The 15756-nt window shown below is 35.3% G+C and overlaps 1 protein-coding gene and 1 long non-coding RNA gene across 4 annotated transcripts; one reads left to right on the forward strand and one right to left on the reverse strand.

Moving 5' to 3' along the window:
• Positions 1 to 5547: 5547 nt before the first annotated feature.
• On the forward strand, positions 5548 to 9253 carry LOC122578088 (UDP-glucose 6-dehydrogenase 4-like). Of its 2 annotated transcripts, none has more exons than XM_043749968.1 (6): positions 5548 to 5825; positions 6031 to 6136; positions 6371 to 6681; positions 6795 to 6914; positions 7001 to 7121; positions 8648 to 9253. In XM_043749968.1, exons 4-6 carry the CDS (start codon positions 6808 to 6810, stop codon positions 8924 to 8926), a joined length of 507 nt encoding a protein of 168 aa, XP_043605903.1. In that variant the 5' UTR covers positions 5548 to 5825; positions 6031 to 6136; positions 6371 to 6681; positions 6795 to 6807; the 3' UTR covers positions 8927 to 9253. The 2 variants fall into 2 exon arrangements, with proteins under 2 accessions (XP_043605903.1, XP_043605910.1); XM_043749975.1 differs by having other exon boundaries at positions 6582 to 6681.
• A 1360-nt stretch (positions 9254 to 10613) lies between these two features.
• On the reverse strand, positions 10614 to 12792 carry LOC122585760. Of its 2 annotated transcripts, XR_006321779.1 has the most exons (6): positions 12686 to 12792; positions 12484 to 12538; positions 11606 to 11683; positions 11441 to 11503; positions 11241 to 11305; positions 10615 to 10959 (listed from the first exon to the last, which is right to left on the reverse strand). It is a non-coding gene; the product is annotated as an uncharacterized LOC122585760 (long non-coding RNA). The 2 variants fall into 2 exon arrangements; XR_006321780.1 differs by lacking the exons at positions 12484 to 12538; positions 12686 to 12792 and adding an exon at positions 12124 to 12145 and having other exon boundaries at positions 10614 to 10959.
• Between the last annotated feature and the right edge of the window lie 2964 nt (positions 12793 to 15756).

Here is a 15756-nt window from a genome sequence, read left to right on the forward strand (position 1 = left end):
TGCAAAGTGTTTGCCGGAAGTTGCAGGTTTCCGGTCAAATCATTGCCTACTAATTCTTGCCTTCTTTCTTTTATGGCGATAAAAAAAATGATGATTCATTTGAAGATAAAAAAGAAATCGACAGTTTGGTTAATAGGTGATGTATAGTAACTTTTTCAATTATATATATGCTGTTTAATTAGCTTGTGATCGGTAAGGAGGGACAAGTTAGAATGCAAAATATAGATGTAAAGTGTATTTGGGTGGGTTGGTGAATGATAGTTGTAAATTGTAGTCAACATAGTGAGCTGTATACTCTAGGTTACATATGTGTATTAATATGGATTGTGAATCTTAAATATGAGTTTTATATTTGAAAATTGAAACCTTCATGGTTTTTTTATACAAAATGAAGGATATGTATTCAGAACAAAATGCGATCACATAAACAAACATATACATCTTTGTTAGTGAATAAAATTATTGAACTTCCGGTTCTATATATTACATATTGCAGAAAAAGTGTCCACATTTGTAACCACAACTCAACTCTGTTAAAGGAAAATATTTAGATGTGATATTGATTACGCCGAAAAGTAAAGAAATACCAATGTCATCATCGACATCCCACCACCGTCCCAACACCACCATTATCTTCTCTTAAAAAGAACTTTGATGTCACATTTCAACCACAGTATGACAATACTAATTAATCCTAACCGATAGCTCCTTTTTTGCCTACATATTTGAAAAGTTGTTACCTTTCATTACCCCATGTGTTGATTAACAATAGTATTTAGGTTGTTAAATAAAAACCACATCACGCCCTATACAATAGATGGAGCCACGATTATATTTGTATCAAACAAAACTTAGAGATAAAAGATGTGATTTAAATAGTAGGTAAAGTTAAGATGAATAAAATTATGATTGAAATCAATAAAAAAAAAAGGACACTAGGTGGCTAGGTGTAAAAGAACCATCTTTGATGGAAACTAAGAAAGAAAAGATTTAACTAAAAAAAATGAGATAGACCAAATAAAAACATGTGAAATACTTGATATTCAAGTGAACCCGAGCTACGCACGGGTATTGTTCTAGTTATTAGCGGTGTTAAAACCCTTTAATAAAACTCACAGCTATCTTAACACGCTTATAAAGAGCATCATCCCAGTCTCTTAGGGGGTGTTTGGTAGGGTGGAATGGAAAGGGTGGAAATGGAATGAGAATCACTTCTCTTGTTTGGTTACACAAGAGAATGGAAATGAAGAGGTAGAAAGGGGAATCATTTCCATTCTCATAATTCCTTGAAGAATTGTGAGAATGGAATCAAATTACCTTTTTTTTTCTTTTTTTCTCATGTATTTAATTATTAATTTTAATTATTTATATTATGGTATTATAATTAGTTTTTGTTAAAAAAAAATTTCATATTAAATTGTTTATTTTTTATATTTCTCTTATTATGATTCTCTGTTGTTACCAAACAATGTAATTATTCTCTTTCCAAATACTCATTCTCTTTCCTACTATTTCCATTCTTTATTACATTTCCATTCTCAATAATTCCCTCCTACCAAACGCCCCTATATGACATAATTCATTAGTCAATCCGGTTCAACCAAAAATCTGATCTGGTGAAACGAAAACGGTTCAAAAAGAAAACGGCTTCAAATGTTAGTCATCGGTTCAACCAGCTAAACCGGCTGGGTCAACCTTGTAAGTTTTAAAACATTGATATATAGGAAAAGAAAATTCTAGAACTTTCGGCTGAATTGTTTAATGAAAGATGGATACTTTGCTTTTGATTATGCCTTTTTTAGTTAGATTTGTGTCAATGTATGATATTTTAGTATATATGTTATCTGGATTTCTTTTCAAAAAAAATGTTATCTGGATTTTGTTACATTAGCTAGCATGATGTACTTGAAATCTCGTCCCAGTACTTGCGTCTAGTGTCGTCTCCAGCCATACAAAAAGACGTAACCATGAATTTAGTTTGATGTTTGCGTCGGAGGTGAACCGATCGTTTCGTGATAACAATTTGATTACCATGTAACCATGTAATGTTACTGCCATTGCCAATAAGTATCAACAAACCGAGCATTATTATCTTCCCCAATATGCTACTCGTATTAAATTAAGGAATCTAAATACCATTACCTTGATTCGGAACAGAAACGCCAAATAGTGATAGCTCCAGAGAAGAGACAACACAGACAAAATTCACTAAAATAAGAAACAAAGTACTAAACAAGATGGTTCCGGCGAAGGGCGTAAGAGATGTCTCGCCTTTGTAGATGGTTTTGGCCGTTATTTCCCTAGAACATGATCTCTCTTTCAACCTTTTTTCAGATTACGGGCTTTTGTCTTGCACCGAAGTAATGATGGTTCCACGCTTGGCAGGTGCTACCCAAACAAGACTTTTCCACATACGGTACAATTTTGAATCCATCTATGAAAGGATACCTGGCCATAATCTTAACGTTGGATGCGATTGGATCATACATGGATAGAAGAAACTCATCATCAGCTTTAGCCATATAAACAAACTCATTATTCAATGTAAATCCAATTCCGCTGGAAATACAAGGTGTTTCACCCAAGATTCAGCCACCCCATACTCATCCATCGCCCAAACCTCACACTCGCCGTCTTCTATACATAACATCACACAGAGCTTTCCAGTGATGAAACCTATAATAACATTATAGCAATCTATTTCATAATCTTGTATAGAATTTGGAAAAGATATCGCATTAACAGTTTCCAAACTCAGATCAAATGCAAGTATCTTTAGTCGGTCACCACTAGAACCTAGCCAATGTAGATGGCCATTATGTCCATCTACACAAACTCCAGGTGTAGAATAAATCTCAGGATCCTTGAACGGAACCTTTGCAGTGTTTATGGCCTTATGGGTTTGCAGTAGCTACGAGTAGGGCCGGCAATATTTGATCCAACCCTAAAACCACATCTCAAGAAAAGTTGGTTTAAGCTTGTGTAATCTTGATTCTTGACTTGTGATTAAACACAATAGAAAGTCAACTTGAAGCCCAAGTGAAAGCCTTTTTGCGCGGAGCCTCAACACGGATGGGTTGGAGGCCCGGCGTGAAAGCCAGGGTTATTGTGTTTGCGATGTGTATTTGGTTTGCATGGTATTTATTTTTAAAATTTTCACTTAACCAGAAGTTACACCTGAATTGTGTACCCAACTAACACCACCATCATCTTCTCAATCCGAAGCTTATACTTCGGAAAAAAAAAAAATAGAATACTACGAGTAATAAAAAAAAAAAAAGCGAATCTCAACCATCTAAACGGTGTCTTTAGCAAAACTTGAATGATTGTTTTGGAGGATCCAAAAGTAAACGAGATGGGAAATTATGGCAACCAAAGTAGACTCCTTTATTGGAATATACTCCCTGTTCATGTCACGCAGAGCCCCAAAACATCTAATAAGAACGAAATCGACTTTCTAACCGCCACAATAAAAAAAGTAAAAGTAAAGGCAATTGAGACATAAAGCTAAATAATGTAGGATCGCATGTGAATTATTAGTATCTATACTATACTAAATAACAAAAGATAGCAGGAGTTGATAAAATGGTTGTATAGGGCATCTCCAATGAAGCTTTTATAAAGCTTTTTGTAAAGCTTTTTACTATTTCATCAAGCTTTTGGATAACTTTTTTATCATTGAAGTGAAAAGCTTTTTCCAAATAGCTTGAAGAATTTCAAGTCTTTGGAAGAATTTTACACTCTCTCTCATCTTTGTTTCATAATTAAAAAGTATTAAAAAGACTTTTTTTGAGGTTTAATCATTGGAGCAATAACTTGATGAAAAGCTTTTTGAAAAAAGCTTTTAGCCAATAGCTTGACCATTAGAGGTGCTCTAACCCAAATATTTTTATCAGTTGGATCCTGGTCTAACCGATCCTTCTTTTTAGACTTCATGAGTGAGGAGATGTTGATGATCCAAACACTTCGTCAGCCCGCGGTCCTACCCAGATAAGACTCTCTAGGTACCGCACAACTTTAGTATTTCCAATGTGTATACCCATGATCTTAAGGGGTTTATGATTCTTGGCTGCCGCCGGATCATACAAAGCTAGAGAATTACCGTATGCTTTATAAATGAACTCAGCATTCATAAATCCTTCAGATGGATTTACGATACCAGTAAAAAGTGAAAACACAGTGTGTTTTACCCATGATTGAGTCATCCCATACCTATCCATCACCCAAATCTCACAATCATTGTCACTAACATGTGACATCAAACAAATCTTTCCATCCATATAACCCAAAGCAATTGCGCGGTCTTTAATAGACTCTTGTACAGAATATGGAAGAGCAATCTCGAAAAAAGTGTCTCTACCGAAATCAAACGCCACTATTGTTCGTCGAGTTCTGCTTTCACCATGATCACCAAGCCAATGGGCATGATCATGATGACCATGTACACAAACTTCTTCTTCATGATAAATCCTTGTAACGTGTGACAGAAACTTGTCAGTAATTACTTTCCATGAACCTTTTCTCATACTATACACCTCAACCAGCAAACACTCTTTCGGCACAGTTGGTTCTTCTTCTTCAAGTCCTCGGGCCAACCTGGGAGGTCCAGCGCGGAATCTTAGAGTTACAACTTTGTAATCATGAGTTTCGAATCAAATCCAAAACTTAAAAAAAGATGATAACTCCATGTGGCTTGAGGAATATTAATAGATTGTGGGAGAACTAATAACTTTGAGATACAAGGGTTCCATATATGAATCACAAAATTCGGATCTTGATGGTAATAAAAGCATATTAAGCCGTCGATGGAGCCAATAACGCTACACGTGGCATCCACATTAGCAGGGAGTTTGATGAAATCATTCATGAGTTGTAGACGAGGTTTAGAAAAGTTTATTACCTTGAGTGGTTGATGATTCTTGAAAGAGAATTTACTTTGAAAGACCAAGAAAATTGCTTTGTTGTCGTCTTGGAGATTCACAGCGTGATCGTGCTGGGATTTTAGGAAGACGGGTTCAGATAAACGAGCATTCATGGTTTTAGAGAGGCACCGCAGTTGAGCAACTAGTTTCACGGGTAGCCAGCTGAAGATGCTGGTTAAAATATCATCATGGAGGATCGTCCTTGTCTCGCCTGGCTTTTTCTTTGAATTCCTACTATTCATCAAGTAATTGGTTTCTCTGAACATCTTCTGTATGTATCGAGAGGATTTAAAGAGAATGCAATCGGTAAGAGTTTCCTTTTATCTATCGGTCGGAAATTGGGATACAATTTATACAAGGCAATGCAAAGAATTTTGATAGGTTTATTTTACTTTCTATTTTTTTTTTTAAAAACCTTTACCTATATTTTATAGGAGTTGTATTCATTTAAAAACAAGGTTTTTTGTGAAAACCAAGAAACAAATCTAGACCATTGGATCATATCTAATCTAAGGCCAGGATCATTTAACAAAAAGAACACGGAGGGGGCAAAAAGGTCATTCTGCACGCAATATATAAACTGAAAAAAACACCTGATTCCTCCTTTACCCTCGTTTCCCTCCGGCGACCAAAACCCTAGCCTCGCAACAAACCACCGCCGGACGTCTTCTTTGTTACACTAATATTGTTGATCGCCTTTGGTAATCAACGTCAAACACTCCCCCGCCGTCATCATCATCTTCCTTCTATCTATTTTGTCCGATTCGTCTTGTTAATCGCCGCCGGAATTCAACTTCAATTAACCTCGCCGCCGTCAATTAAAACCATAACTGATTTCGTATTGTTAATCAATGGAGGAAGAAGATGTGATAAGCGATGAAGAAATCGAACAATTAATAAAAGGTATGTTTATCTGAAATTACAACAAACAATTCATTTGGCAATATATTAATTCATTTAACAATATATATGATATATTGATATATGATGAAGAAACCCTAGGTACCACTGTGGAGCTTGTTATTGTTATTTAGGTTATAGGTTTTGATAGTTTATATGACGTCATTAATTTACAGTTATGATAATTGTTTGATGTAAAAAAATTTAGTTTGTACTTTTTGCTGGATTGTGGAGTCTGGATGATTCAGATGCAGTCAAAAATGCTATTGAGCAGCCAGGGGAGTACGTCATGAAGCCGCAAAGAGAAAGCGGAGGTCAGACCACAACTGACTTTGTATCTATAATCTTGTGCTATTACTCTAATATAGAAATGTGTAAAACTTGGTACAAAACCACATAAAGCAGTACTCTGGGTGGGATATGTACGAGACCAGAATGGGTGATGGGCACTCACTTTAATTATAGCAAAACAAGAGAAGGGTTCTTGGTTTAGTCTAGTCAAAACCAGATTTTTCTGTACTTAGCATCAATATGATTTTCTCATTTAGGTAAAGAATGGCTCAAATCAATAGGCCAAACGGCCAAACAAGTCTGGTTTTGGACCAAACCAATGCCACACCATTACCATATGGTCCCATTTGTAGTTCTGTCATTCTCAAATGTCCAGAGCTGGTTGGTTTCCTGCCCTGTTTAGTACTGCTATTCCACCACCGCCACCATCCATCGATCTAATTTTTCAGGCCTCAGCGGTCGCCGTAGCTTCCTGGACGCCGCCGGCTCAATCATCTATTGATTCATTTTCAATTTTATGATGATTGCATATCCACCATGTAGTGGCTGGAGAAACAGGTGATTTCAGGTGTGTCCTGTTTATTTATTTTGTGTTTCTTCTTTATTGGTATTTTTCAATTTGTGTTTCAAAAGCTCATTGTTTTAGACATACATCGTTGGTGATCTATTGTGTTTGATTAGGACTGAGCAAGCCATGTCATATCGAGCATGCAAAACATGTAACAAGAAAGTTAATGAAGCTCTTGATTCTGGTTACTGGTGTGAAGCATGCCAAAAGAACGATGCTAGCTGCAGTTTGAGGTTTGTCTGATTTTGGCTAATTAACTTACCTTATTATAGTAACTAAGTACAATATTTCAACTATACTTAATTTGTGGTCGTTTCAGGTATATATTGAGTGCAAATTTTTCTGATGCAAGTGGCGGAGCTTGGTTTTCAGTTTTTAGTGAAGAAGCTGAGAAAATAGTTGGTTGCTCGACTGATGAGCTTGATAAAATGAAGTCACAGGTAAAAACCATAAAAGTTTTACATAAAAGCTTGCAAATTTCACAAATACTGTATAAGACTAGTTGTTAGCTATTAAGGTTTTTTTGTATAAAATAGTAATGTTTAGGGTATACTACTCTGGAAAAGAAAAAAAAAACAAACGTTTTGTTACAACACTGTTTGTATGGATGCCGATATAATTTATTCACAGGCGGACTGTTTTAAATTGGCTTAATTGTGACCCATGTCTAAGGGTGTCCCACCTGATAGTGGATTTAAAACTCTAGTTGAAGAGTTGGGTCTGACCGTGGAAGTTGTTGCATATGTTTATTAGCATGTTATTTCGTACTTTGGATTCTGTATGCACATATTGAGTGGTAGTGCATTTAATGAAGTCTCTTTTTTAATTCTGGTTGTTTGTAAGACAATGGTGGTCAGAATGGCGCCTGTTGTCCTCACAGGTTCAAACCACCCCTAAAAACGTAGATATAAGTCTGCCTTGGCACCAGGCGTTTCTGGGAGGTTTTTGAACGGACCTTGGCTACTTAGGTTGACCTTTCATTAATAATATAATTTTCTGGACAAGATGATTTAGGAAGCTATATGCATCGAAAACACACTTTGGGTGACCTTTCATCTTATTGATCTAGATCGACCAACTCCTATCATTCCGGTTAAACATTTTCTCCTAATTAATCTTTTCACAATTCTGTATCTTTTTTTCACATTTACATTTTTATATTTAGATCCATTTCTCATAATATTATTTATAAAATGTTTATAATATATCAAAATTACATTCAATTTAGACTATTAGCTCAAATTTTGTCATTACTTCTATTACTAACTTACTTTCAGCTTAGATCGAATTCATACTTGACATGTTTTTGTGTGATCTGACTCTTCTCTTATATTTTAGTAGATCTGACTGTCTTCTTATAGCAATCACTAAGTGCTCTGAACCAAAATTGAAATTTTATGTCGGTTTTGAGTTTATTTTAGTTTACAAGTTTTTTGTTATAGCTCAAAATGTATTGGATTAAGTGTTTCAAAATGTATCAGCTCGAATATGAATCCGACTTTAAATCTTGTTATTGTATGTATCTTTTTGATGGTTTAGCTCATGTGACAACCTATATGGATTACACGTCAGCGAACTTATTACCGGATATATATGAAAAACAGTATATAAAGCATGTTGGAATTTGGAAATGTTATACGTTTTATAGAATGATAGACTATGAACTAAAGTTGAATGCGTTCTCAAACGATGATTTGTTTATTTTACGGAATTATGTTCATAGAAGTATTTAGTGGTGACAAATCTGACGGGTTTGGGTCTGGTTGGGTATTCGGTCAGAAACAAGTATGTTTGATATTGTAGCAAATGGGTTCAGGTCGGGATGGGTTCAATTTGTTTTTGTTTGATTTTAGGTTGGTAGATCAGGACATTGGTACTTTGGTAGTGTGTTGTATCTAAAAGACTTCTTATTTAGTAGATCTTATATACTAATATGCTTATATTGCAACCAACGGAAATGGTGAAGATCTGCTGTATTGGAGCTGGATATGTCGGGGGTCCCACGATGGCTCTGATAGCACTTAAGTGCCCGGATGTTCAGGTGGCTGTGGTTGATATTTCTGTACCTCACATCAATGCTTGGAATAGTGAGCAACTGCCAATTTATGAGCAGAGTCTTGATGATGTCGTGAAGCAATGCCGAGGCAAGAACCTATTCTTTAGCACCGATGTGGAGAAGCATGTGTGTGAGGCGGATATAGTGTTTGTTTCGGTTGACAAAGCTGCAGATCTGACGAAAGTGTGACTCGTATGATTGCTGATGTGTCAAAATCGAACAAAAGGAAAAAATAATTAAACACATTGTGTTTTGGCATTCTAAAAGATTCAACATGTCGAAACACATTGTGTTTAGAACACCTTGTGTTTAGCAAGTGTATGGGTTTTTCGAAACCGAAACACAGTATGTATAATGTACAAAAACACCTTGTGTTTAGAAATTGTATGGGTTTTTCGCCCAAACACAATGTGTATAATGTACAAAAACATCTTGTGATTAGAAATTGTATGGGTTTTTCGCCCAAACACAATGTGTGTAATACTGTAATCTATAAAAACACCTTGTGTTTAGAAATTGTATGAGTAATTTGAAACCCAAACACATTAATGTGTTTAGTAGTTGTATAAATTATTTTGAAACACAAACATAATGTGTATAATATAAAAACCCTAGAAAATGTAAACCCCAAAATGCTAAAGCCTAAAGAAGGGGGACAGATGTATACAGAACGCCTTAGGGTTTAGGGTTTGAAGTCGTAGGGTTAGCCTGACGACTAACTCTACAACTTCAAACCCTAAACTAAAGTTTAATTGCTAATCCGAGGGGAAAGCAGCATTCTAAAACCCTAAAATCTAAACCGTAATGTGCTAAATGCTAATAACCTAAAATGCTAAAGCCTACAGGAGGGGGACGGGTGTACACGGTATGCTTATGGGTTTATGGTTTGAGGTTGTAGGTTTGCCTAGCCTAACAGCTAACCCTACAGCTTCAAACCCTAAACCCTAAGCTACCCATTAAAAACCGATTTGAAAGATCTAAACCCTAAATGCTAACCCCTAGAATGCTAAAGGCTACAGGAGGGGGACGGAAGTCACGGTACTCTTAAGGGTTTATGGTTTGAAGTCGTAGGGTTAGCCTAACCCTAAATGCTAAACCCTAAACCCTAAAAACCTAAAGAGGAAGAGGGTTCCCGCTCTAGGGTTTTGGGTTTGAAGGTCGAGGGTTAGCCTGCCTGGAAAAAATCTAAACCCTAATGGCTAAAATATATGGGCCAAAGGCCCGATAGTCTTTACATATCTGATGAAGATTACATATTTGATAGAGATTAAAATGCTAGAGTGGGCCAAAGGCCCAATACGCAAGGTGTTTCTAATACGAAACACATTGTGTTTCGGTTCAGGTAATTCCTTCAATGGCCATACACAAGATGTTTCAAGTCTAAAACACATTGTGTTTTGGTTCAGGGTCCCTGCAATGGCCATACACAAGATGCTTCAAGTCCAAAACACATTGTGTTTTGGTTTCAAGAATTCATAAATGGCCATATACAAGATGCTTCAAATCGAAAACACATTGTGTTTTGGTTTCGAGAATTAATAAATGGCCATACACAATATGCTTTTAAGTCCAAAACACATAGTGTTTTGGTTTCGGGAATTCATAAATGGCCATACACAAGATGTTTCAAATCGAAAACACATTTTGCTGCGGTTTCCAGTAGTATTGATAATGAAGCAGATGTTGACATATGAAAGAAAAACTTTAAAAAAGTATCCATTACTAGAAAATCAACAAAAAAACCATTTATAACAATCAAATCCATCATTTTCCTAAGTCATCGTGCTATGTAGCTCAACTATGCATCGGGCTCAAACAAATAAATAACAGTTAATCTCATAATACAAATAAATACACAGATAGCAAAAGAGCGCATTTCATATATATCAAAACAATGCGTTTCATACAACTACAAGTTATTTTAAAATTCTAAATATAACCATAAAAGTTTACAACTGCTAAATTATATAGAATTCAAGACCGGTAAATGAAGTTTGCCACATAATTTGCCCATTCTTCACAAATTTCATCCAAAATATCATCTGTGTATTCTTTTTTATCTTCCCTGATCTTGATGCATAGAAGATACACACAGAGTAACTTGGCTTTAATGCATGAGCAACAGCAATGTAGCTGGTTGCCTGACTATATAATTTATCCAGGAAAACATCATGTCCTCCCATTGTCCCTCCAGTTCTTGATGTGTCTCCTGCTAACCCATACTACAGAGACAAGATCAATGAAAGAAGATCATGCCAATTTCAGTTTTCAAAACAAGCATATTAAAGGCGGCATAACAAGCAAGCCGAAGGTGGTTAGAACCGAATCAGGTCAAAATAGGTGAGTCAATTTCAACCTATTCGGCCCATTTCATTTTAACTATACTTTTAGAGTAGACCCTGATGAACCCGTTGCCAAATGCCAAGTAAAATGAGTCAAATGTGCTACCTATAAGTACACCATTTTATCCATATTAAGAAACAGCAAGGGGTAATAAGCTCACCAAACAGTGCCGAGGTTGTATAAGGCCCTATGAAAATCAAATTGCAACTGTATCGTTGCATGAAACTGCAATGCAAAACAAAGGATCTCATAAAGAGACAATATATTAACACTAAAGGCTATGGATTATACCAGATGCAACATTTACATGAAAATTGACACATCTATCTATTTGTAGGCCAATGGCAATATTGTTGTTACCTTACTGATCGCACTTTTTACTATTGTCTGCTTTTCTCTTGCGAGAGCGATTGCACTCAGTTCCTAAAGAGATTAAAAAGAAAGATAGCGATCAGTACAATCGCAACAACAACCTGGGCAAAGAGATAATCAAAAAACAGAAAAGTTCATTGACTATTATTTTACCTTTTCACTTCATTGACCACCTTCAGGTCCTTGCCCGATATAGCAGTTAAATTACTTACTTTCGTACCAACTAAGGGCCTACACATTCACATGATAATGAGTTACTTACATTGTCATATTCAAGTACTTGAACTCTTTGCTCAACTATCTCCTTCTTAAACTTTAACACATAATAACCATATTCAGTGGATCCGGGCTGCATCGGACATTACACAAGAAAACACGAAATGTTTGTTCACTATAAAATTAATTCCAACAGTTTATCTTTGGAGTAAAAGGATTCGAACAATTTATTACCGTTTGTGTAATTAATAAGTGGTCTAGTTATGTGCGAAACAGAAAATCTACTTAGTCACAGTTATTATCCAAATGGTCATAGAAATAGCAAGATTAATCACAACTTAGTCATAGTGCATCTTAAAAAGTGTGCATATATACATGCATTCTAGAGGATATTTTCATAGGATATCAAGTTTAATCAACCAATGTCTAGTAAATAGTAATAGTAGTTTACTCACCTAATTATTCTTTAAGGTAATGTTAAGTTGATACAGCCCTGTAATGGCTCCTTAGTGCATCAATGGCTTTTTCCACAGATTGCTTAAGTTCAGGTATGCTTGTATTGCACACTACATTTGTGAATATGGGAAAAACCTTAATCAAGTTAGGGAGCATAAACCCCAACTATACATGGCTTTTCCGACAGTGATTGTTTAGCCTTTAGATGATAAGAATAAAAGTCTATTTTTCCAAGCATCAAATACTTTAAAAACCTCTTGATTCCTTTGAAATTTGAAAATTTTTTATAAAATATTTGGAAGCATAAAAGAGAAACACATCTTTAGAATCTAAATACAAGTTAAAGCATAGAAACTTACAATGAGTAGCTCGGGCCTGTGCTCCCCCTATCAGTTCCCTATCCCTATATGATACCTGAAATAAACACCATAGTGAGGCATGTATACCAGCTCGGGCCTCTGCTCCTCCTATCAACTAGCAAGTCAATGTCGTTCAACTTCTATAACAAAGGTTTTCGATATTAGTTAGGAGCTTGAATTTGGAACTTATGAGAATTCTCACCAGAACATTTGACCAAGAGCCCGCGTGTTAGCTAGATGCCTAAATGCGAGCATCACTTTGCATTACTTTAAAACGAAATCTGTTTACAAATCATACAAACTAAAATCATGATTCTCGGTCCTGAAAATGTCTCTTTTTAAAAACTGAATCAATCACAATATCTGATGAGCAGAAATGATGATTTCAGTCCTTGCGGGTCCGTAAGGTCTTCAGTTGTTTGTGCAGCTGCAAAGCTATTGTTGCTTTGGTCATGCATTTGTACAATCCAAAAACACAGTGTGTTCGGATGAAAACACATAGAGATTCAACAAATATATATTCCAAAATCAAAAAGTACAACAAAACGAATTCAAAGTGTCACTTGGAGCAAATTCATACAGATTGAGCCACATATATTTAATAAAACACATACAAATTACACTTGCAGAAAACTAAAATAACTAGATAACGTCACCATCATAATCAATAAATCAGATAAATAACCAAAGAAAATTAAGTTTAAAATTAAAAAAAAAAAAGAGTAATCAAATTATAACTTACTGGAATTGACTGAAGATTTGATCGAAGTTAATTATAGTTTAACCTTCATCTTTTGTTGTTTCTGGGCCCTAGAAGATTCTGTTGAAATTATTGTTGATTGTGAGATTTGAGATAAGATTAAAAACGATTATCAATGAATAATGGGAACATACATCAACCATTGCAGGCAAAAGTTGAATTAGCCCATTGCTCTTTAGCTGATTTTCTTTAAAACTTCTTTTCAAATATAAATATTAAGATAAACAGTCACCATACGATCCTTGAGTGAACCATAATACCTTTATGTCGTGGCATCAGGTCCTGTTTCAAATTTGTTTCTATCAACTTTATTTTCTGGACCATCCCAGGGACTCTACACAGTGTATATTCCCATTATGAAACAACAAACAAAGAGGCTTCACATTCGAACTCTGCCATCCCATCCATAGTTTCCCATGGTCAAGTTGAAAAGTCCATATACCTCGCAATGAAAATATCAATTAAAAACCATCAGGACAGGCTCGAGTTTTATGATCAAGTAATTGCAATTAATAACCAGCTAACATTGCGCGAAATTCATATTGTGGCCTAATTGACATGCCATACAAAGAAGATAAAAAATCTGCAGGTGTCTTAAATAATATGAAATTATCCATTTCCAGTCTAAGTATCTATTAATACCAAATCCATATCCATATTAATATGGCAAAACAATCACTTACTCGTATTATATTTTTAAGATTCAGTGTAGTTTTAAAATTAAATCTAGAAGCTATCGAACAGTCCATTTTTGTCTATCTATGAAAACCTGATCCTATGTTCATGTGTATACCACAAAATATAAACTTGCCTTATTTTAAGTTTGAGTTAACATTCTTTTAAGACCAGATCTAGATAGTATCGAGTTGTAAATCTCTAATCTAAATGTGAATGACACTTGACTGACTACATACATAATTCTAGTAGGGGATTTAAAAACCAATTGAAAATTTAGTAGGATATGATTATAAAACTGTCAAAATCACATAAAGCAGGGGAATTCAAAAGCAAATGCCATGCCCGCTACTAGATCAGCCTACATACACATGATTACAAGCCTCAAAGTACAAGAGAAGTTTAACACGTGTTCGGGTATTCTACTACAGGAATACAAAAGCAATTGAAAATTTTAAAAACGTATGTACCCCAATATTGAAAATGTCAAAAACGCATAAATTAAAGAACTAAAAGCTAAAGCAGTCATTTCTGCAACCACCACCTAAATACAATCAATCAACCCTCAAACACAAGCCTCACAGTACAAGAGAAGAAACAGGTGATTAGATGTTATAGTTCAGAGATACAAAAGCAATTGAAAATTTTAAAAATTACATATAACCCCATCATTAAAAACGTCAAAACACATAAAGTTAAGGAAGTCAGAAGCTTAAGCAATCCTCGCTACAACCACCATCAGAATACACACGGTCAAACCCTCAAGTACAAGCCTCAAAGTACAAGAGAAGCTAAAACAAGTGGGTAGGTGTTATCGTAGAGTTGATAATTCAAAAGCAGCTGAAAATTTTGAAGCATATGTAAACCCATCATTAAAAACATCAAAAACACAGAAAGTTGGGGAAGTTAACAGCTAAAGCAATCCTCGCTACTACAACAACCTGAACACACACGATCAAACCCTCAAGTACAAGCCTCAAAGTACAGGAGAACATGAAACATGTGATTAGGAGTTATAGTAGAGTTGATAACACAAAAGCAGTAGAAATTTTTTAAAACATATGTAACCCCATCATTAAAAACATCAAAAACACAAAAAGTTGGGGGAGTCAACAGCTAAAGCAATCCACGCTACTACAACAACCTGAATATGCACGATCAAACCCTCAGAAGATGAAACATGTGAGTAGGTGTTATGGTGAAGTTGATAATACAAAAGCAGTTGAAGTTTTTTAAAACATATGTAACCCCATCATTTAAAACATCAAAAACACAGAAAGTTAGGGAAGTCAACAGCTAAAGCAATCCTCTCTACAACAACCACCTGAATACACACGATCAAGCCTTCAAGTACAAGCCTCAAAGTACAAGAAAAGATGAAACGTGTGATTAGGTGTTATAGTAGAGTTGATAATACAAAAGCAATTGAAAATTGTTGAAACATATGTAACCCCATCATTAAAAAAAGTCAAAATAACAGAAAGTTGGGGAAGTCAACAGCTGAAGCAATCCTCGCTACCACAACCACTTGAATACACTCGATCAAGCCCTCAAGCACAAGCCTCAAAGTACAAGAGAAATTAAAAAAACTGATTATGTGTGATCGTAGTTAGGAAATACAATAGCAATTCAAAATTTTAAGAACATGTAACCGTGTTATTAAAAACGTCAAAAACAAAAAAAATTAAGGGGCTTCAAAAGCTAAAGCAATCCCCGCTAAAACAACAACCTATATACACACAATCAAACACCCAAAGTACAAGAGCATTTGAAATGGGTGATTAGGTGTTATAATAGTTGGAAAATACAAAAGCAGTTGAAGCTTAGCATACGTAACC

The sequence above is a fragment of the Erigeron canadensis genome, chromosome 1 (genome assembly GCF_010389155.1).
Source record: "Erigeron canadensis isolate Cc75 chromosome 1, C_canadensis_v1, whole genome shotgun sequence".
Classification (NCBI taxonomy): domain Eukaryota; kingdom Viridiplantae; phylum Streptophyta; class Magnoliopsida; order Asterales; family Asteraceae; genus Erigeron; species Erigeron canadensis.